The sequence below is a fragment of the Rousettus aegyptiacus genome, unplaced genomic scaffold, assembly GCF_014176215.1.
Source record: "Rousettus aegyptiacus isolate mRouAeg1 unplaced genomic scaffold, mRouAeg1.p scaffold_m13_p_1, whole genome shotgun sequence".
NCBI lineage: Eukaryota > Metazoa > Chordata > Mammalia > Chiroptera > Pteropodidae > Rousettus > Rousettus aegyptiacus.
Window position 1 is genome coordinate 54,116,618 of NW_023416284.1, and position 22,684 is coordinate 54,139,301.

The 22,684-nt window shown below is 31.2% G+C and overlaps 1 protein-coding gene across 4 annotated transcripts in view; it reads right to left on the reverse strand.

The window, feature by feature from the left end:
- ADGRL4 (adhesion G protein-coupled receptor L4) overlaps positions 1–22,684 on the reverse strand; it is a 103,226-nt gene that overhangs the window by 26,560 nt on the left and 53,982 nt on the right. For 3 of the 4 annotated variants that reach the window (XM_016151006.2, XM_016151008.2, XM_036235517.1), the window contains exons 3-11: positions 20,871–21,023; positions 15,341–15,490; positions 14,803–14,873; positions 13,797–13,976; positions 13,501–13,684; positions 12,289–12,405; positions 8,551–8,756; positions 3,522–3,695; positions 1,835–2,038 (exon numbers count right to left, since the gene is read on the reverse strand). In XM_016151006.2, the coding sequence (XP_016006492.2) occupies positions 1,835–2,038; positions 3,522–3,695; positions 8,551–8,756; positions 12,289–12,405; positions 13,501–13,684; positions 13,797–13,976; positions 14,803–14,873; positions 15,341–15,490; positions 20,871–21,023 (1,439 nt within the window). The remainder of the gene's footprint in view (positions 1–1,834; positions 2,039–3,521; positions 3,696–8,550; positions 8,757–12,288; positions 12,406–13,500; positions 13,685–13,796; positions 13,977–14,802; positions 14,874–15,340; positions 15,491–20,870; positions 21,024–22,684) is intronic. The other variant, XM_016151007.2, reaches the window with a different exon arrangement.

The following is a 22,684-nucleotide window of genomic DNA, read 5'->3' on the forward strand; positions in this document are numbered from 1 at the left end:
TGATAGAACTAAGTTACTGTTTGTGTCCAGAGAGTTACACTTTTTATACAACTATATGGTGTGATAAGTTGAGGATTTATGTGTTAACCATATCTTAGTATGTTATAATTTAAGTTGATTTCTGTTTTAGAAATACTTTCACTCTCCTTTATTTTACTCATGCTTAAAGAATAAAAAGTATTGCTAATACTATGTCCAAACAAAACAATATATTGATTAAGTATCAAACACTAAATTAATAAAAGACAAATGATATATTTTACAAAATATCCATTGAAGAATCATTTTAAATTGTAAAATTATCAGGTAAATTTGAGATGAATTTCAGCTAAATATTATCTATTAGTATTTACTTTATACCTATAACTGGAGTTAGGCTCCTAAGAAATAACAGAAAAAGAATTAGTTACTTACTTCTGTATTAATAGCACTAACATGATCTATTGTTGAAAAGATAACATAATACATACTTACATATCTATCGTGCTTATTAAAATAGAGTATAATTCAAGCATAATGAGATTACATACTAAAATATATTAGAGAGTACTTTAAAAGGTTGGAAACAGAGATCACTGGTGATTAAATTTAGGGCATCATTAATTTTTTGAAATATGGCTTGAAAATAGGAAGAACTTGCTAAGTGAAATAGAATTGATCACGAATAGTATAATGGACATTTTTGCAATGAGAGTGAAGATGAGATAAAACTGAAGGAGGAAATAAGCATTGGAGGATAAGGGGAGATATATAAAATTGAAAGATTTTCTGAATACCACTGGGAAAAGCAAACAAACAGGTATGTCTAGTGTATACTATTTAAAATGGATGCTTTGTGACATTTGCTTCAGAAGAAAACCTTGATACCTGAAAGTTAGTTTCAGGACTTGGAAGCATAACAGTGAAAATATGGAGGCAATTTAAAAGTCTGTGGCTATGAGAATGCTCTTCTCCAGTTTCCAACAGCAGGAAGGGCAGTTGGCTGAGGGCTCCAGATGCTAGACAAGAAAAACCATGGCTGTGTTTACCAAGGCCGGTGCCAGCCAATGACTGAGAACAGCAGGCTTACTACGACATTCTTGTTCTTGAGAGGACAAAATATTCCTCTGCCACGTGACACTTTGGCTCAAAGTCTTCTTAAACGACTCCCAGACAACCACGATGAACTTTAGAATTGCACTGCTATGTAAAATCCTTCGATCCACTTATCCTTTCTTTCTCCTCTCCTTCAATTGAAGTTAGATCTACTTCTTGGTCCGATGACTCGCCAAGTCTCTCTTTTCCCATTTTCTTTCACAATCATTTTGCATGATATTGTATTAAATGTGTAATTCCATTTTAGTATCTACTTCTAAGAAGGACCCAGATGAACACAATATGGAAACTATTTGGTAAGGCCCTTGATCAATAATGGTGGAAAATCAGTAGTTAGGAAAGTTACTAGGTAGAACCAGTTTATCACATTTCAACCTATGAACCCTAGATGCTTTTATATTCAGTTTCTGTGTTAAGATAAACTTTATTTATAATTCTTTGCTCTCTGTTTCTGTTTAATGGCTTTGTAAAAACAAAACAAAACAAAACAAAGACAGTTATTTCTTCGGTTTGTTGCAAGGTTTTCATTTGTCCCAATAGTTCATTATAATGAGGGACACTGTGGTTAAGGGAATTGATAAGCAGGTTCCTTAGATATGCTAACATTATCAAACTTAGGAAAGAGTTAAGAACAAAGTATATAGTTTTTGCCCTATTATACCCTTAATTATAATTCATGTTTCAATGACATACAAATTTAAGAAAATACACAGGTAGAAAATAAGAGAGGTCTACATACCTTGTTAGAATTTGTATTGATCCCAATGAGAAAAACAAGTTCAGCAAGAAATAGGTTACAGCAAAGATTTTTGTGAATTGTTGTCCTGGTGCTTTGAATTTCACTGAAGAACCAGAAGGTAAAAATGCATAAGGCCAGGCAAATCAGAGAAATAATTATTCCTAGTTGAGTGATCCTTGTAAGAATATTATAATCTTGAATACTCTAAGGGAAAATAATAATAAAGCTGTTAAGAGAATAATAACTCAGTAACTTTTTAAAGGAACTACAACATATAATGAACTTCTTTTTTTGGTAAAACATTAATCAAAATGTCCAAAAAATGTAGAAATACAAATGTGCACTCAGATGATTTTTGAAAATGCTCACTATTCAGAGAAATCTGATGTAAATCATGTGGTACTTTAACAGTTCTGTAATGATTTAACAATGTTATCATCATTAGTTTCATGATATTATAATGGCAATCATAATTATAATGTAAAAATGGTTAATTAAAACAGATGTATCAGTGGTAACAAGTCATTTCTATATAGTGATTCATCTAAAACAAAGCACATTAACAGAAGTGTTAAAAATGCTTAATGTATAGAATATCAAAATAGTTGAGAAACTTTGAAATGAGAAATGTTGGTTTTATTCTAACTAGTTGAGTATTTATTTTTTATATACAGAATAGAGGCTTCTTTGCTTAACATTCAGAAAAACAAAATCATCATTGTGATTAGCATTATAGCTAGGCAGATTTATTTGGCCAGTTTATATATTTGATGATTCTAAGTATATGTGGAAATAAACCTGTAATCTAATGAAGATTATCATACAGAGATATAAAATATAATATTATATAATGTAAAAGCAAGATATCACTGATAAATACTGTAAAATACAACTTACGAAGTCATTCACCTTGGAGTGATTTTTTATATTTAAAAATCTGTGGGCCTCTACATGATTAAAATATGGTATTAGTTATAAATGTACTAATGCTTATTGATCAGATATCAAACATTTTAAACTAATTTATTATTAGTAAAAGTACACTCATATGTGGGATATAAAACTGAAAACAACTAATAAGACAAATAAACAGAGACTCACGGACATGAACAACAGTTTAGCAGTTACCAGAGGGAAGTGGGGAGGGCAGGTAGATACGGCTAAAGAGGGTCAAATATAAGGACACAAAGACATTTAACTTTGGATAGTGAGCACACAATGCAATACACACATGCGCAGTTATCAAATTGTACACTTGAACTCTATATAATTTTATTAATCAAATGTCACCCCAATAAATTTAATTTAAAAATATCAAATAATTTAAATAAATAAATAAAAATAAACTTCCAATACAAAGACAAAGGTGCTTTAAGTCTATAATACATTAAAATGTATAAATGCCCCTTAAAACTAGCATTAAAAACAACCAGTGGATAGATACTTAACACACAATCACTAGAGATAAGTCCAAGACTAAAAATAATCTAAAACTCAGACTAGATATGTCATAGAAGGCAGGTAAGGAAAAAAAGACTAAAAAAGGTAATCTTGGGGCTCTCTCAGTTATTTAAAGATGCTATTTATAACCAAAAAAAAAAAATAACAATTAATTATTCTCTTGAATAACACAGAAGAATAAAAAGGACATGCAGATTTATAAATATGATGAGAAAAATTGCCTTACAATGGAAGTACCAGAAGACATCAAAATTGCAAAATGTGTCAGGTGATTACAGCTGCATGAGGTGTGGGTTTCATTCGAGTATATCACTTCACAGCCGTCCAAAGACCAGTTACCGTTCATGGTATCAGGCAAGTAGTTCCAAAATGCACATTGACTCTTATACTTATCTGTGGTCTGAAAAAGAGACATTTTACTGATGGAAAAAAGAGAAAAAGTTATACATATGGTATCCCTTTGTCATATTTAAAATACCACTTTGCATATCAATATAATTAAAAAAGCCTAAAAAAGTGAAGCATAAAATCAATGCTAACAAATGAATGCTGCTGTTTTATGGAAGAATTGAAGTTTACATTGCAACAGTGATGCATTTTATCAACCCTGTTTCACAAAGTTGTCGTGAAAATCATTTATTAACAAATGAGATTATGTATGTGTCATTTATAACAGTGCATGACACATAATTATCATATGATTTTTATTCGATAAATGTTTGTTGAGTATATTTTAGACATTGGTTGTTTATCCTGGTACTAAAAATATAACATTAAACAGAAAAAGTCTTTTCATTGTTAACCTTGCATTCTTGTGAGGATTGAGAAGTTATTAAACAAGAAAAATAAACCAGGGAAAAGAGAAATTAAGTAGCATGGAGGTTGATCTGAGGAGGACTTTCTCAGAAAATTATGTCTAAGCAAATACATCAAAGAAGTGACAGAGTGACCCCTGAAGACTTGGGAAGAGAAGGTTTCAGACAGTTGGAATGGAAAATGGAAAATCTCTCTGAGGTGAGACAGAACAGAGATCTTCCAGAAATATGTAGAAACCAGCATAATTAGAGCACAATAAATGAGATAAAGTGTAGTGAAGATAAGAACAGCGATAGGGGCTGATCACATAGACTACGAGATGGATGTTCAATAAATAGTAGAGTTCTTTTTATCATACGCTTATATTAACTAATCATAACACAATACCTAATCTCTATACATTTTAATAATAGTTTAATCATAGAATGTTGAACACCCTATACTAATATTGTGTAGAAACAGAAACTTACAATTACATAACTGTTTACAGTTTACCTAGGTGCTTTCTCACCTACTTTGTTTAATTTAACCCTCAAAAGAGCCCTATGAGGAAGGTATTAAGAAGACAAGAGATGTGAAAGGATATATTCAGATAATCATTTATTAAATAAAATATTCATTCAGTATTAAATATGTGATAAGCTTTGTGCGAGGAGCCGGGGATCTCAGTTAAAAAGGTTAAGCGTCTGCCCTTCAGGATGATAGAAACTCAGATGATTTTAATACAATCAGACAATTGATTTAATGGGATATATGCTAAATCCAACACTTGGGTCAACAGTTGGAGCACTGATGAAGACAGACTGAATTAGATTGGAATGAGTCTGGGAAGACAGTGATTGAGCTAAAATTAGAGAGATGACATGAAGTTTTTCAAAGAGGTTAAGCTATGTGAAGAAAATTGAAACTCTATATTCAGTTCCTCCAAATAGCTAGGAAAATGCCCAATTTCACTCTTATAGGAAACCAGATAAGCCAAAGGAACCAGAGGGACTCCAGAATTGGGAAAGCAGAGTCAGCTTAGAGTACAAGTGTCATTCAAAAAACAGAGGGCTAAGTCAGAGCCCGTTTACATATTGAGCTTCCATTTCTGAATTGACAAAAGAAATGACTATTAGGTAGTGAAGTTTGGGATCTTACAATGCAAAGGATAGAAACCTGCCTGATGATAACTCTCTAGTGAAGCACATTGCTGCCAGAAGCCACCTAAACGTGCAGTAATCTCTCAAATACCTCATTATTAGGTATAAGTGGGTAGTCATGAATAACCAGATCTCTGAGGAAAAAGTTCTAATACGAAAGACAGAGAACAAAGGCGAATGGGTCACACTCTACAAAAAGGAAATCAGGAGTGATAAAATATAGGGAGCAGAACAGAGTTACTTATAAAAAAAATAGAAATAATATCTCAGAGAGATACTGTACCCATTAAATGAAAGTAGGGCAAAAAAATAAGGTTTCTAGTAATAAGCATAAAATTGAAATAAATAGCAAAATTAAAAATGGAAAGCAAACAAACAAAATACCTTAGAGGCTCAGCTGGGAAGTCTAATACTCAACTAATAGGAATAACAAGAGAACGGAGACACTGGAGAAGAAGAAATCATATTATATTAGGAAATTTCCTAGAACTAAAGTCCATACATTTTCAGATTAAATAGACTCATATAATGCCTAATACAATTAATGAAGAAAGATCCACATCCAGGTTCATCTTAGATCAGAATTCTGAGAATAAAGATAAGATCTCAAAAGTATGAGAGATAGCAAAAAACTAATCACATGCAAAAGACTACGAATTTTAAGTAAAATATTAATTGCATTCAACTTCTCCAGGTTAATCTAAAACACTAAAAGACAACTAAGCAAGGTCTAGAAAATTCTGAAGAAAACATATCTGCAATTTATAACTTTACATCATAAATTTTATCAAACGGTGTAAGGATATCTTAAAATCCTGACCTTCTATGCATCTTTTCTCAAGAGTCACTGAAGAATAAACTTTAATTACAGAAATAAACCAAGAAAGAGGAAATATTAGCTCAAGGAAACATTCGATCTGACACAGGAGAGAGGTGAGTTGCATGTCCAGAACGATGGTAAAAGGCATGTCCAGACCAATAGCTGTGTCATAGGCCAAAGAGTAAGCCATCCAGATAGGATCAAATTACAGAGACTTAGGAAGGATGTCTCCAGGACATCACATTAGCTGACTATTTCGCAAGAAAATATATAGTACATCAGAAAATTTGAGTATGAATCAATAATGGATAAATAGAAATCTAAGCAAGTTAAATCAGAAGAATTTATTAACACCAGGAAAATGGTTCAGCCTAATGATTCAGTAGTGAATAACACATAATAAATTATAATAATATGCACATTTAAATCTAGTTTAACTAAAACATTGATGTATGCATGGGAGGGTGGATAGTCAGGGGCATCTGTGTATCACGGGGAAAGATATGTGTAAAAAAACTGTGTTCGAATTTTCCATAGATGAAAGTCAATAGATAATACCTATTTTTTTTTAGAAGTTTAAAATAAGAGGCATTATTGAGTTTGGGGTGAAAGAGATAACGGGCCAATGGAGAGTGTGTTCCCTTTTTGTAGGAAACCAGAAACTGGAGCTTATTTGTTAGTGGAGAGTCTGGGCACTATGTGGAGAGATCCAGGATAGATGGGATAACAGATGAAGAATAATTTTTTTAAGAGACAGGTAGGGAAGGAATTCAAAGGACTGGGCAGGAGAGTATCATAGCTGCTGAAAGCATGGATTCTGGAAGAAGACTTCCTGGGAATAAAACTTTGTTCTACCAGTTGGTTGTTGAGTGATCCTGGGCAAGTTATTTAATCTCTAAGAGTCTCGGTTTCCTTATCTGTAAAACAGAACTAATAGTACATACCTCATAGGGCTCTTGTGAGAATTAAATACATTTTTTTAAAAGTAAATAACATACAACAAGCCCTAGCCCCCTGTAAGCATTGTCAAAGTATTGGTTGTTATCCTTATCACCAATATTATTATGACAACTACTATCAATATTCCTCTGAGGTAATAAGAAATAGATATATTAATTGGTGAAGTTATAAATAAATTATTAGAGAATCAGGAAATTGAAGGCGTTATATATGAGATAGATTCTATTTTCGCAGAGGAAAATAAAATAGAATCCAGATTTTATTCTCAGAGAGAGGGAGCCATGGATTAGTGAGGATGTTATCAGAGGAAAGTGATGAAATTTTATATTGGTAATTACTTTGAACTGCAAAAAGATTTGAACAGAAAGACAGATTAAGGACAATAAAGTTTTTTTCATTAATTACAGTGAAAAATTCTTGTTTAAATGTGTTTTTTGTCTTGTGGATCTATAAAACAGATTTGTGAAATGGATTGTCCTTGGCCTCTCTTCATCTGCCAAACCATTCACTAATAAAACCTCTACAAAAACCATTAGACTGTGTAACAGAAAATGTTTGGTTTCTAATGTCAAAAGTGTCATTTGCATTTAGCATCTGAAAATATCTGTTTAGTTTTCATTCTTAAAACATTTCACACTATTTTTCTCAACATAATACTTACTGATGTTTACATTTGAGCTACTATTTTCTTGAATTTTCCTACATTTAGTTTCTCTTTGCATTAGATGTCTTTATTTATAGTGACACAATTGGATTACAGGTATTTTATATGTTCTTTTAGTTCCTTCCCTCCCCCATAAACATGTCGATGAAAATGGCCAATTTCAAGGCTCTCCAAATGGAGCATTATAGGTATTTTTTCATGTACTAGGACTGAAATTCTACGAAAAGCCCAAGAAAACATAAACTGTAAAAAGGAAGCAGCAATGACTTTTCAGTTTCATTATTCATTTTTAGGTATATATAAAAAAAACTAAATACTTGGTTATTTATAATCATGTTCTTTTATTGTATAGTTTCAATTATATATGAGTTTGAAGAAAGATTTAGAATAACAATAAGAGCAAAATGGTCTAAGCTAATCTATGAAATATTATAAACTTCTCTGTGATTTTGTTTTAATCAGAAAATATTATTTTAAGTGACAATTACCAACCAAACACTGCCTTCATTACACAAGTGACAATTATCTCTTTGACACTGATACATTTTTATAACTCATTCCCTAAAGGTACAAAGACTCTAAAGTGAACAATGCATGTATTTAAAATAAAACTAAAATATAGCTTTCCTTCAGTCTTAAATATGTAAAATTCTTTGCTATTTATTGAATAGTTTAAAGAGTACCAAAAGCATAAAAGTTTTATTGAAAAATTAGTTGTAACCACTTTTTTCTTTTAATTTTGAATCTGGATTATTAAATTCAAGAACTCACATGTATTTAGAGTGACACAACAAGAGATGTTCAATTCTCTGAATCATGATCATAACCAATAGTCACCAAAAAAACAACTTACCTTTAAGTGACTTAATGTAAATGTTATTTTTTCAAGTTCATACAATTTGGGTGGGTTTGAGCTAATTGAGACGGAAATTATTGATGAGATGACACTTCTTTCCTCTTCATAATTATCATAACTTTGCGGTTCCATTATGAAGTTGTCAGATGATGAAAACAAGGGACCGATACTCTTATAATATAAAAACGCAACTGCCACATTGCCTATCAATCAAACAAGTGCATTTGGTGAAACATAAAACAAAGATGTATAAGCTCTTAAAGTAAACATAACAATTGAAAAGACAATATTTTACTCTGTCATACAAATACCAAGATACTGAAATGTGAATCATAGTAAGCCCATGCCTACATCATCAAACCACATTAAGACATATTCTCAAATCTCATTGACTCTGAAATTGATCATGGACTATAGCAGCATCCCCTTTACACAAACTATAGTTAGGAGGAAAATAATCCTAGATAAATTTACATCCAAATCTTGACTAAGAACCAAGGTGTAAAGTATATCACATGAAAGATAAAATTTTGAGTTATTACTTTGGTGTGCAAATGCATGAGTTAGAAAGATACTGGGAAAAAATTATCACAAACTTATTAGAGTATTAAGAAAGTTTGGAATTGAAGGAATTGTGAGATCCCATTGAGTTCAACCTCATGCCCACTGAAATGTTTCTTATTTAATATTAATGACATATAGCTATGCAGTCTCAGGGTAGGAAATTTATTGTTTTTCAAGGCAGTCATTTATCTGCATCCCCTGATGCTCCCCAAATGCATTACATTAGCACGTAACTCAATGCTAGAAATGTAACCTGATCGGTATAGATTATCATGTGACTATGTTTCTCTTAGCCTGCATACTACACCTATATTAATAGATCTCAAACTGCATTAGTTTTTGTAGCAGTTCACTATCACTGTTATTAAGTGTGTGAATGACAACATTTAGATCTATATTCTTTTAAAATTTCTATTGCCACTAAAGTCATATTCCTCCTCTACTTATTGTACAGAATTATAGACACTAAATTTAGGACTTTACATTTAGAATTTACTCTTAGAATCAGAAGTTCTACTTTCAGTCATTGCTCCTACTTATGTGGCCATGGATAAAGCAGCTGCTTTGAACTTTAGCTTTCTCACTTATGAGATCAGAGTAATATTCACCCTAACTGTTTATTAGGATAGAGTGGAGACCAAATTAAAAAATACACGAGAGAGTCCTCTATAAACTTTAAGAAACATATGTTTGCATTAGATACTTGGACAACTGAGAAGGAACTCTATCATATCCATTTGTTCTCTCAAATTTGTAATGGGCATATAATTCTTTCTTTCTTTCTTTCTTTCTTTCTTTCTTTCTTTCTTTCTTTCTTTCTTTCTTTCTTTCTTTCTTTCTTTCTTTCCTTCCTTCCTCCTTCCTTCCTTCCTTCCTTCCTTCCTTCCTTCCTTCCTTCCTTCCTCCTTCCTTCCTTCCTTCTTTCCTCCCTCCCTCCCTCCCAAATTTCTAGCCTAGAGAAGTTATATCAAAGAAATAACATTAGTAAAACATGGTTGGGTTAGTGAAATTATAATGACTCCAAGAGATGATAACTTGCCTAACCTTTTCTATGGATAGATAAGGGCCTGAAGCAGGACCTGGAAACCTTTTAGATCAACTGGACCTATTCCAGTTAATGAACAAGTTCACACTATAGTGACTTACCAGAAGTTGTAGTAGAGACAGTTCAAAATCGAAACACAAAAAGATAAGATGGATTTTAAAAATCTATAAATCACTCATAATACCTAAGAGGTATTATGATGTTAAATACTTATTTAACATCCATTTTTGACTTAATAAAAGGAGATTCACACCATGTGGAAGGCTCCAAAATCCATTTTTCACCTCTTTTATGAATATAGTTTCAGTATTTGTCAATTCTCATCATGTTAACCTCTTTTAATTCCCATGATTTCGCACTAATTCTAGGCCTGATTTAGCTTTTAATTTTCTTATAAGATCTGTACTTTCTTTAAGTAAATTAGGGATTAATTCACTAATGACAGAGACTAATATTCAGCCTATAAAAAAAAAGATAAAAATCCACTTGAATCTCTCATTTTTCTACTAATGACACTATGTGGCTTTTAACTAATGCATGTTTTTATTAATGGACTTTGTCAATAAATGAATAATCATATGTAGATGTCATTGAGTGGGTTTGAATAGCCTGCTAGACTTCTCTTTATTTTTAAGATCCAACCTTGAGGAAAACAAGTTTTCTCCCTCTACTTTCTTGAGAACTGATATTACTGTCCCTTTCAAATGTCAGAGTTTGCATGCATGATCATTAAGCATAAAAGAACTACCACACACTTAGACAGGATCTCTTTGAGACATTAATTCCATGACAATTTCATCATCTGTCACTATGAGAAGTATTTTCAATGTCTTTATTTTCAACCTCTAAACACTACTCAAATCTTTGAAAGTATAACAGTTTAACACATTTTTTGGATTTGCTCCTAAATATTATACATGTTCTTGGTTAATTAGAATATGATGTAATAGGGTAAGAGTCATGGGTTTAATAGCAGTATGGCTTAGTTATTTTTGTTTTATGGCCATCTGTTTCTTACTTTTGAATAAAAACTAACAAGAAAAAATGGAGAGAATACTATCAATAGATTAAATAAAAGTCCCACATTAAGGCTGTTAATTTTTTAAAAAAAACATCTTTTGAGAATAAATGCACTTTTTAGAATAATAAAGATGACATCTGTTTATGAAATGATGTCTATAAAAGAGATCATATATGTCATCTTATATATTTTTCATTTGTACTTATGACCACCCATATATTCTTGCGATAACATTATAATTCAAATTTCTCTAGGTAATATATTATAAACTACATGGGAAGAGCAACCACAATTTTACTATTATCAGAGATTTTTTTTCTAAGTGCATTGCACTGAGAGCAGATAAATGGTTAAATTAAAATAACAAGCAGCTAGCTTGCTTGTGGTTGGGTGACAAAGAAAAGCTGGTCAGGGCTGATTTCTTTGTCAATTACCTCCCTTCTAGTGTTGGCTCTGTACTGCCTGTTGATGTGCTAAAAGACAAATCTGTTCAATATTTTGTGCCTTAGTTCCATTATCTATAAAATGAGAAAAATAGGTTAGATAATCAAGTTACCTGCTAGTATTAGCATTATCTGGTTCTATTTCTTATGAAATCCTGCTTATAGTTTAGTTGAAGAGTTTATGGTACAAAGACTAAGAAATAGCAAGAGAAGTCCAAGTCTAAACAATAACTTTCTTTTTGAACATTATCTCTATTTGTCTTCCTCATACAATCACAAATTCAGTCTCTCAGTGAAGAATATAGATTACTGAAGAAAAAGTACTAAAAACTTTATGCAAATTGTAGCATCTTTTGACTGCTACAAAACAGGTGGTAAAACCATAGTTCCTTTGCATATTTTCATTAAAACCTTAACAACGTGAGGCAGTTACAGGGGTTTGAGGTAAGACAAGAAAGATGTAAATATTGTCAGCTAAAATTTTCCCAAGGTATTTATATCAGAATGAAAATCTCAAGTACAAATATGGAAATTCTGTATATAAATATCAAATATTTTTCTATACGAAAGCACATATTATAGGTACATATGATGCAATCAAATGCATGATAAGTATATAATGCAAATCACTGACACTGTATATAAGATTGTCAAAGTCCTACCCTCTGAATCATCTGCAGCTTTTCTCTTTGGAAATATTTCTATATAATCTCCGTCCACATTCATATGGGGATGAATATGTTTCATGTGATGTGAATCAAAAAAGAAGGCTTTGAGAGCTGAAACAAAACCACAAATATTATAAATTTTCTGGAATTATTTTAATGAATGTATTCATTTAGTTAGAGACAGTTTCATCCATTATTATTGTATTTCAACTTCTTATGGCAAGTAGAATGAGCATATTCTGAACATGTTTGAACATTATAATTTATATCTTAAAATATTATTAAAGTTTAATTTTTTGATTTTACTATAACAGTCATGCTTTATATGCATCGTTATTAAATCAAAGACAAAATATGTGTGCTTGCAAGGGAGCTACATATCATAATTACCAAAGCAAAGAGTAGGAACTACAATGTTGCAGAGGATGGTATCTACAATATAAGTTACTATTTAGAGAGAGACAGAATTAAATTCTTGAGGATAATTTCCTTATCTGGTGTTTTCTCACCTTTTTTATACAAGAACATTATAGAAATGTATGCTCCTATATATGTCACAATGCTTGCTACCATAAGTTTGAGTAAGTGGTGAATTCTGATGAGATAATGATTTTTGTATATGTACTGTTGCCTAGCAGGATGTCACCCAGAAAATATAGTAGGGATGTATGCAATGATTATTTCAGAAAATGTACCTTGTTTCTACAGAACAACTTTACTGGCATCTTCAATTTGATCCAAGATTCCTAATGTTTTAAATATGAAATTGCATGAAGCAAGAAATATTCTTACTTACTATAATGATTGCTTTATATTATCAAAAGGCAAAGGATTCCTAAAGAGAAATTTAACTATACTACATCCAGAAAATCTGCCTGTCACTATTATTGGTCAAGGTAGATCCTAACAGTCATGAGATGACTAGGGAGGAATGGCAAGGGAGTAATATACTCTAAGCATTTAAATGCTAAACAGTTCAGGAACAGGAAAAGGCGAAGATTGTAGGGAATGAGGCACTGATTATGTATTCATTCTTTTTCTCATCCTTATGCATATTACTCTTGTAATATGCATCACCATTTATTTCTACATTGACAAAACAACTGCTTGCAAATTCATTAACGGTATTTTAAATACTCTCCACCCATTTTGAGACTGGCTTGTTTGGAAAATACTAATGCTTTGAAATTGACCTTGGCTTCTTACCTACATCACTTGAATTAGTATCAAATTGAGTGGTCTTTTCAAAGTTCTGAGATATCCTTAAGGTAGTTTGTTCGGCAGCATGTATCAGTTGTGTAAGATGAGTTCTTCTACGATTTGTAGGTAACTTGTCCCAAACTATAAATGTATCCTTTCGAACAAAATTATTCACAGTTTTTACAAATTCCTGTTGAAAAAGAAGCGTATCTATTGAAATCATTGGAATCTTACATTAATCGCAGATGTAAGAAAAATTTTAAAGCTCAATGATATTAAGAATTAAAGTTCAACATACTTACAGTAAGAGTTGAATTAGAAAGGGTGTCCTTGTCTGAGTTAGTGCTGTTTATATAACACAGTAATGGTGAGGATTCTGCTAATATTTCTATATATGTAATTATATCCATTGGTGAAAGATCTTTTGCAGAATTTCTATAGACTTCTTGTAGCAAAGCCACAGGTTGATTTATCCGTCTAATCTGAACCAACATGAGACCAGAAAAAGGAAACCAGTTTAGAGTACTATTGGATCTTTTCAAAAATAAAGGTTGTATGTTAAATTTATTATGAGTTTGGTTTTTTTGTTCTATATGCTAATAAGGTATCAGGCTAAACCCACTCATAACATGCAGCACTGAAACCTGAAATTATTTACAAAAGATTAGCAAATAAAATTTTAAAAACATAGAAATTACTTCAGAAAAGAAACAGCATGCTTGAATTGATAATTTAAAAAATCAGCTTTTAAAAGTTATAATATGTATAACTTAATGTGAATTAGATTTTAATCAATCACAGAAAATTCTTCACAATGTGATAAATTGGAAATTTGTTTCAGTTGATTGTTTAATTCGTCATGTTGAGATTCACACTTTCAATCATATGACAATAATTTTATGGCTGTCCTACTTTTTATTTACTCTTTGAAATATTTAGAGTAAAACAAATCTAGTTTTATTCAACTATGGCTCCTTAGAGTGTGGCAATGGGCCTGGGATCAAAGTATGTTTTTCTATTTTATTCATCAACTTTCTTTACATGTCAAAAATAATTTTCTAGTATATTGAATAATGAAACAGTAGTATAAATTAAAAATGTAATAGTCTTTCTCAATACTTTGGGGATTTTCAAATTAATTCTATCTGCATCTCACATAAAATACTTAAACTTCTATATGTAAACAGTTTTAACTCTACAAGAAGACTAACTACTTGTTACTCTTTTTAAAATAAGGCATTGGAAAAAATTTAACTGAAAACAAAACGTCAAAATGAAATAAAATTTGTATTCAATTAGTCTACTTACTTTTGTTAAAGTTTTATCAATATTTGCAGTAATACAGGCATTATCTAAATGACAGTCTGCATTCACATTTTCTATAGAAAAAGAAAATATATTATATAGTAATTTTTAAAGTATTTTTCCTAAATGATTATATTGATTCTAATTATTTCTCTTATGTAAACATTAAAACACATTTTTAAAAAGTGAGTTTCATTTTCACCTTTTATTCATTAAAATTCATATTTTATTTTTCATTATTCATTATTTTAAAAATTTTATTCATAATAAAATATATTTATTTTTATTCATTAAAATACACAACATCTTATGGAAAATGGAAAATTATAGTTAGTCAAAGGAACATGGGTATGTTAACTATGTAAAATATGTGGTCTACATCTTCCATTTAATCAAACAACACTTAACTTCTTTTTTTGAATATAAAAGAACATTCGCACACTTCTTTAAAGGTGTAGTTCTTTGATGATTCACAACTGTGTGGTATATATTTAATATACTTTTTCTTTGATAATATATAAAGTTTGGTAATGTGATTTACCTTGGCAGTAAGTGCCATCATTAGGTGTGAACTGTGCTTCTCCTGTGGACGTCTGATAACCTTCTTTGCAGGAGCAGCTATACCCACCATCCATGTTTTCACATACTGCATGATCACCACAGGCAATTGATTCGTAGCACTCGTCTATATCTGGAATATTTAAAAAATTAACTTTTTATTTAGTACTCATGTAGTTGCTATATCATTGATAATATTATTACATACAGTTAGTGATTTCATATCAAATTTTATAATAACTCAAGGAAAATCCTATCATTTAAAAAAATGACAGAGCAAACTTAATTGCATATATTTGTTTAACCATAATTTGGCCACTTCATTTTGACAGCATATTGAAAATATTATTCATAGGCCAAACTCTTGGATTGTTTTTTGAATAGCATGACTCATCAACAAAGTCATTAAATAATTTTATTATTGACCGTAACAGTTGGTCTTAATAAAAACTCAATTTTTAAAATACATTTAAAACACTTTGTTTTATAGCATTAAACTATATTGATTATAACAACTAAGTTTACATAAATCCGGAAGAATAAAAAGGATTAGCCCACTTTCTTTCCAAAGATTTATTTCCACGTGTAAGTTAATCTAAAAATTAAGATGTAGCAGAATGCGTGACATGACTTCCTTAAAATTTTACCACAATTTATTACTTTTGTTAAGGTTATGTTTTACTATGATTTTTAAAACACACTCATCATAGATAAAGTAACAAACTGTATGGAATTAAGTCTTGAATTTTCAGTAGCCATATTTCAAAGCCGCAATAAAAGTTATATTTTTTAAGCTCTCATAATTTATATTTTTAATTTAAAACTTTACATACTACATGAAATATGTCTTAGAGTAATCAAGTATAAATACTGTGCCAGTAGGCAGAGTTCCAACATGGAATGATTCCAAGGACCTGAAGAGTCCAAATAGTTACCTTAAACTAATGCAAAGATTTTTGTGTTCCCAGTCTAGCTCTGACATCTTAGAACTACTCTATGTTAAATAATGACTAAAACTATACTCTTAAGCATACCCATTTCACATTTTTAGATGATTTCTAGGGCTTAACGGGAAACAAAATATTGATTCCCTCAATTTAAAAATTATTTAAAGGAGCAACATTTCTTGAGAACTTTGTTCCATACCCAATCTCTGAGCAACATACAAATCTTGGTTCTACAAACTCTGTTTCCATCTTCCCTCTTGTACTTTGGACACAGTGGATACAACATTGGTGCTCATAACAGTGTTTCAGCTTTTGCTTGTGCATCCTCCCCACCCTGTGGTACTTACATTGAGGTCTCTGCTCTAGTGCAAGCCCTTCCACCACCACTCACTCAGCTAGCTGATACCCCAGAATGTCAGTGAAGGACCAAGAAACATATTTCAACTTCTGAATTCACCAACTGACAAAATGGTAATCTGTAAAAATAATGAGGTAGTATCCTGGAAGACTAGCATCCAAGATTAAGATTATACATATTTTTATATTCTGACTCCAAATGTTATATACTAAATATTAAATATCCTACCAAAGTAATATTTTTCAAACCATCAAAGCAATATTTCCCAAATTGTTTATTTTTCTTATTATACTTTTTATCCCCTCGACATTTTTCTAACATGTGTAAATGAAGTTTGCTGAATTTGATGTCTTTCTCACTCTTAGGCCTTAGTAGTAGAGTTTACTGAATTTAACTTATTAATGGAGCGTGTGACTACCACAACTGGCTGTGTGTCAAAGTAGTCCAAAAACTTCCACTATCCTTAGCTTATCATTCTATGCCCCTTTGCTACCGAGTAATATAGAGAGAATCATAACATATTGAAACAATATTCCATGCCCAAATAGCATGAAACTGGCTTAGCCAAAATGAAATGTGACTGCCATTTTTCAGCAAGATCCACACTAACTTCTCTCTTGCAATCTCTTGCAGGACCGAATTGTCCTGAATCTAATAAAACCAGTATGGATTCTCCCTGACTCTATAATACTCATTAGTTTTGTCACCTTGGGTAATATATAAAAAGTTCCTTTAACTCCAAAAAGTCTTTTTCATAACAAATGAGGAAATGTATGTAAGGTGTTCGGAGTAGTACCTAAGATATAGTAGGTACCTCATATTGTAATTATAAGTCAGGTACAGTGATTCTACTCATATTATATGTTTTCTTAATAGCAAGAGCCTTGTGAATGTATAAGTTTGGAGAAAACATATTGATAATGAGTACCTCAAAAGATTGCCATGTTTTGGTACTTACCAGAGCTGTAAAAGAGAAAAAGAACATTTTCCCCTTAATGAAAACTAAATTGCTCTATGTAATTATTTCTGTTGTGCTAGAATTGATATTCCATATTTAATAATTGATCCACTTTTTTCCACTACCAACCTAACACTCAGCTTAATGCTACTAACTTGATTTCTCTAAATGTAGGCACCTCATAAAATCATTTGTTTGTTATTCATATAAAAAAATCATTTGCTACTTTTCCATTAATAAGGTTTTTTTTTTTAATGTCTACAATGTGCCAACCCAGCAGAATATTATTATAATTTTCTTTCAAAACATAGTTGTATGATTGTTTTGATTCTTATACTTTTCATCAATAGCTGAATTTTCCAAAGTCGTTTAACTCACAGACTGAAAAGAAAAGATAAAATGTTCAATTACTGGAAGTAATTTGCAAAGACAAAATTGAACATTAATATTATTCAAAGCCAAGAAAAAAACGTGAAACTATAAGAATAACCAAGGCAATAGTACATAGAAAAAAAATCACGAGCAGTAAACACAGCTCTTAGGCGCACAGTAAACACAATGGAGTTCCTGGGCTCTACTCATTTGACTTTGGAGAGTCACTTCACTAATGGATGCCACAGTGTTCCAATTTGTGAAATGTGAGTCTGAAACTAGGTTTCTCAGAAGCTGGAAATATGAAGTTCTGTTTTACTATGATTCCAAGGGAAAGAATAACATGCATGCTAAATCTCACTCAAAGCCTTCTGCAACAAAATTACCTTAGCTGTGAAAAATAGTATTTGAAAAAAGTTTTGCTCGTGTCATTTTTTGCCCCGAATTGGAGCTTTTCATTGTCTGTTTATTCAGTTCTTAATGACTCTAATTATCAGAAATGTCAGATTTAAGTATCAGCTAAATTTTCAAATCAGAGGCAATACACTACAAGATAATACACTAATGTAAAAAGGGAATAGAATTACAGTTTTCTGTTCAAATTCCCTGAGGATTATCATAGTGCACAAGAAAAATTACTACAAAACTGGAAAAAATGAAATAGCTGCTCTGCTTCTCAAAAATGCTTAATCCTTAAGGACAACGAAATTGGTGAGAAATAACAATTTTCCAAAGAATGAGTTTTTCACTGAATAATCCATCAAACAAAAATGGTAGAAAATGAAGGACTCAGTACTGGGTATTGGGTTTTAATATAGTCATTGTGTTTACTGATTACTTAAAATAGCTAATAAGAGAATGAGTAAAAAAAAAAAAAAAAAGGACCATTTCACAGCATCTCAATAATAAATGAGTATTGGGAGAAAAAGTTTTCAATTACAAATATATCACAGCCCCATAAAATGTTGGCATTAAATCGTCTTTGTGTGGGTGTGTTTTCTCTGTGTCTGTGATTCAGTTTTTTCTAATATAGGCATTCTCTACTTATAAGGAACACAAATAGAGAAATATAGCCCTTCATGAAACTGAAGCATATTAAAAGTAAACATGATCAGATGAAAAGGCAAGATGTCTTCCAGAGACAAGAGGGAATGGAGAGCATGGTTAAAATTCCAGCAATTAAGATGTCACAAGTTAGATTTCTTCACCATCTAGAACATTTCTAATAAAGCTTACAGAGCTACATAATTAGAACTACTAAAAGTAAAATATGCACATTAAATCACATTCTAAGAAGACTTGAAATAAGAGTGTAAGCTCCAAAACAACGAATTGTGAGGTACTGTAAGTTTTCTGGGCAGAAAACTTTATTTCCTGACTAAATTGTAAAAATTTTTGCTGCAAACACTAAAGAGAAAATTTTTATTCCACAAAAACAGTATTTTTTCATATTATACGTCTTTTATCCCCTTTAAAGCTTGAGCCACTCACTGCATTTGCATGACTCAGATCAGCGTGAAATTTCAATGGCCCACCTACTTCATTCTCCTGTGGAAATAACAATGGCTTTCTAGACATAAGACTGGGATTCTAATCTTCTTCTTATCCTACATGAATTAGGAGTAGGCTTGCACTTCCCTTTGCTATAAAATGAGGAGAAAAATATCTTCACTGTTTACACAGCAAAGTAAATGTTATGAACTATAGATGCATGAGACTTGTTAATTTCTCTGATAGAGAGATTTCATTGATAAATTTTCTTTGAACATTAACTCCTAACTCAACATGTTATTAATAACATTGCCAGACTTCTCCTTAGCTTACTGATGAAAACCCCACTAGAGAACGAAGCAAAGGCCTTAATGTGATCTATATGAACTTGGGTCTGTCTCTTTTATCTATGTAAAGTAGAAGAAGCAGTACATTACTCCTGTCTGTTTTGCATAGAGTATCCCGAGTTCTAGTCCCCTATCTATCCTTGGCTATGTGATTGAAATCATCTTGTCGATTATTATCAATCATAATTAATTATATTACTTGTTGGTAAACTGTACAATTTTTTAGAAACCTGGAATAAGATGATTTATAACTTACTTTCAAAGTTAAAATCTTTGACTTCAGAGAATTTGCCTCTGAAAATTGTTCATCTTTTGAAGTTTCTAAACCATCTTTTTTTTACCTCAGGTAGTAATCCAAATTATATCAGATCTGATAAATCAAATGCATTTACAACAGAAGGACATTTAAAAACATCTTATAGATATTCTCTTCAGGCTCAGTATAATATTTTACTAAGGAATTGAATTTAAATTATTATTTCACCAGAGGACATTTTAGTAAAAGTGAAATGATTTTCTAAATAGATCTCTACTGTTCGGAAAAACTTTACGCAGTCTTAAGTGTGACTAACTTTCAGCAAGAAGTAGCAAAGCCCTGGGACTATTCTTTCATAAATTAAGTAATGCCTACCTGAACATATTCTAAGAAAATGTAGAGTTCACCTCATTGTGCATATTTATAAAAGCATCAATAGTTTATGATGCAAATCATAATTTTCTTGAGTTAGTATTTTAAAGTGTAAATATTTATTCTGTTGTTTGTCACCATGCTAGATCTCACAGCTTTATGAATTTTATTTTGTAACCCCTTTGATTTTTCTAAAACAAACAAAAAAATCTTTTTCTTGTATCCTTAGATAAATATTCCACAGAAACTGATTATACAATATTGGAGAAATAAAATAATTAATGAAGTCTCTGAAAGTATTTAACAACTAGGGCACAATTAAGGACTGACAGCATTTGAATTTTTATTTACTCTCTGAGAGTAATAAACAATAAGAGATAGGTACAAATTTTAAGTGAGATAGCTGACTTACCTATGCAGATGGTTCCATCATTAGTGATAAACCTGTCTTGGTTACTGCTGGATCTAAAACCAGGTGCACACATACAATAGTAACTTCCCTCTGTGTTAGTGCAGTTAGCATTTTCACCACAAGATTGGGTTAAATTCCCACATTCATTATCATCTGTGGAAATATAAATTTAAAACTTTATTTTTATATAATTAAGATAAATTACTAATATTTTCCATTAGCGTTTGGAATTTTGACAGTTAAATAGTTCGCAGTAATGCAAAGTTTATTTTTCAGAGAAGTTGATTCTAAAGAATCTACATTCTATACTTGTTTTATTTTTTATAATGGAAAACTCTCTTTGGAGTTGCAAAGCAAAAAAGAATCTGTTACTTCAAAAGCACTAAATAGAGCTATTAAATCTATGTTGGAATATTTTTCATATTTTATATGTAATCGAATTATAATAATGTCAATAAATATATAATCATTCGTGAATTTATAATACTCTTTATAATAAGTCAAAAGCATACCATAAGTTAAAAATGAAAAATCACAGATTACAAATTAATATGTTCTAATCACATATCATTTATTTTTTATCATTTATTTCTAAGAAGAATTTTGCATTACTAGGTCTGCATCTCCATTTATTCATTAATGCATTTATTCATTACTGTATGCATTATATTGTCCTATACAAGAGGACACAAATATAAAACATATACATCATGGCCTGTGGTCCTTACCCTTATACTCTTCTAATACAATTTATCAGAAAAAATATAGATTCATAAACCCTTTGCTAAAATCCGAAAATAGATTTATATTATCCATCAGATAAATGAAATAGAAAATGTTTCTCAGAAGTGAGCAGGATGGACTGAAGGAGAAAGAATATTTTCAGGTGACATTAAATTCTGTTGTGGGTTGAAGTGTATCTCTCAAGAAGATATGCTCAAGTACTAACATTATGTCTATGATTGCAACTTTATATGGAAATAAGACCTTTGCATATGTAATCAAGTAAAGACCAGGTCATTAGGTAGGCCGTAATCCAAAGACTAGTGTCTTTATGTGGAAAATTTGGACATGGGGACCCAGAAGAGGGGCACAGAGGAAAAGGCTATGTGAAGACAAGAGACAGAGACTGTAAGCCAAGGATTGTCAAAGGTAGCTGACAACTACTAGAAATATGTGAGAGAAGAAAAGATTCTTTCCTAGACATTTTGGAAGGAGAATGGCTCTTCCAACACCTTGATTTCGAACTTCTAGCCTCCAGAACTGTGAGAGAACAAATTTGTGTTGTTTTGAGCCAACAAGATTTTGGTAGTTTGTTAGGGCAGCCTTAGAAAACTAATAGACCCACACTGGCCAATCTAAGATAGTTAAGTATTGGTAGACAGAAAGAAGGAAGGTTATTTAAAAAAGACAAAATATTGGGCAAAGGTGCAAGCATTGGAGGTGACTATTTCTGAAGACAGAGTGAAAGCCTATTGAGGAACACAGAGAAAAAACATGAAAAAGCAAGTCAGGTTTGAAAAATGTCTTAAATTTTTATTCTCCATTTTAATCAAACCATGTTTAATTTCTTTCTAAAGGGTGAAATGTGTAACATTTAATTCACATACAGCCTATTGCACACATATAGTGATAAGTAAGATTTGGAGATATTTTCAAACATTTTATAAATATTAATTCACTTAATCTTACATAAGCTCTAAGAAGTAGATACCATTATTATCCTCTTGAATGGATGAGGGAAATAAGGCATAGAGAGGAAAAGTAATTTGCAAACATCACAAAGCCATTTAGTTGCAGAGCCAGGTAGTTTG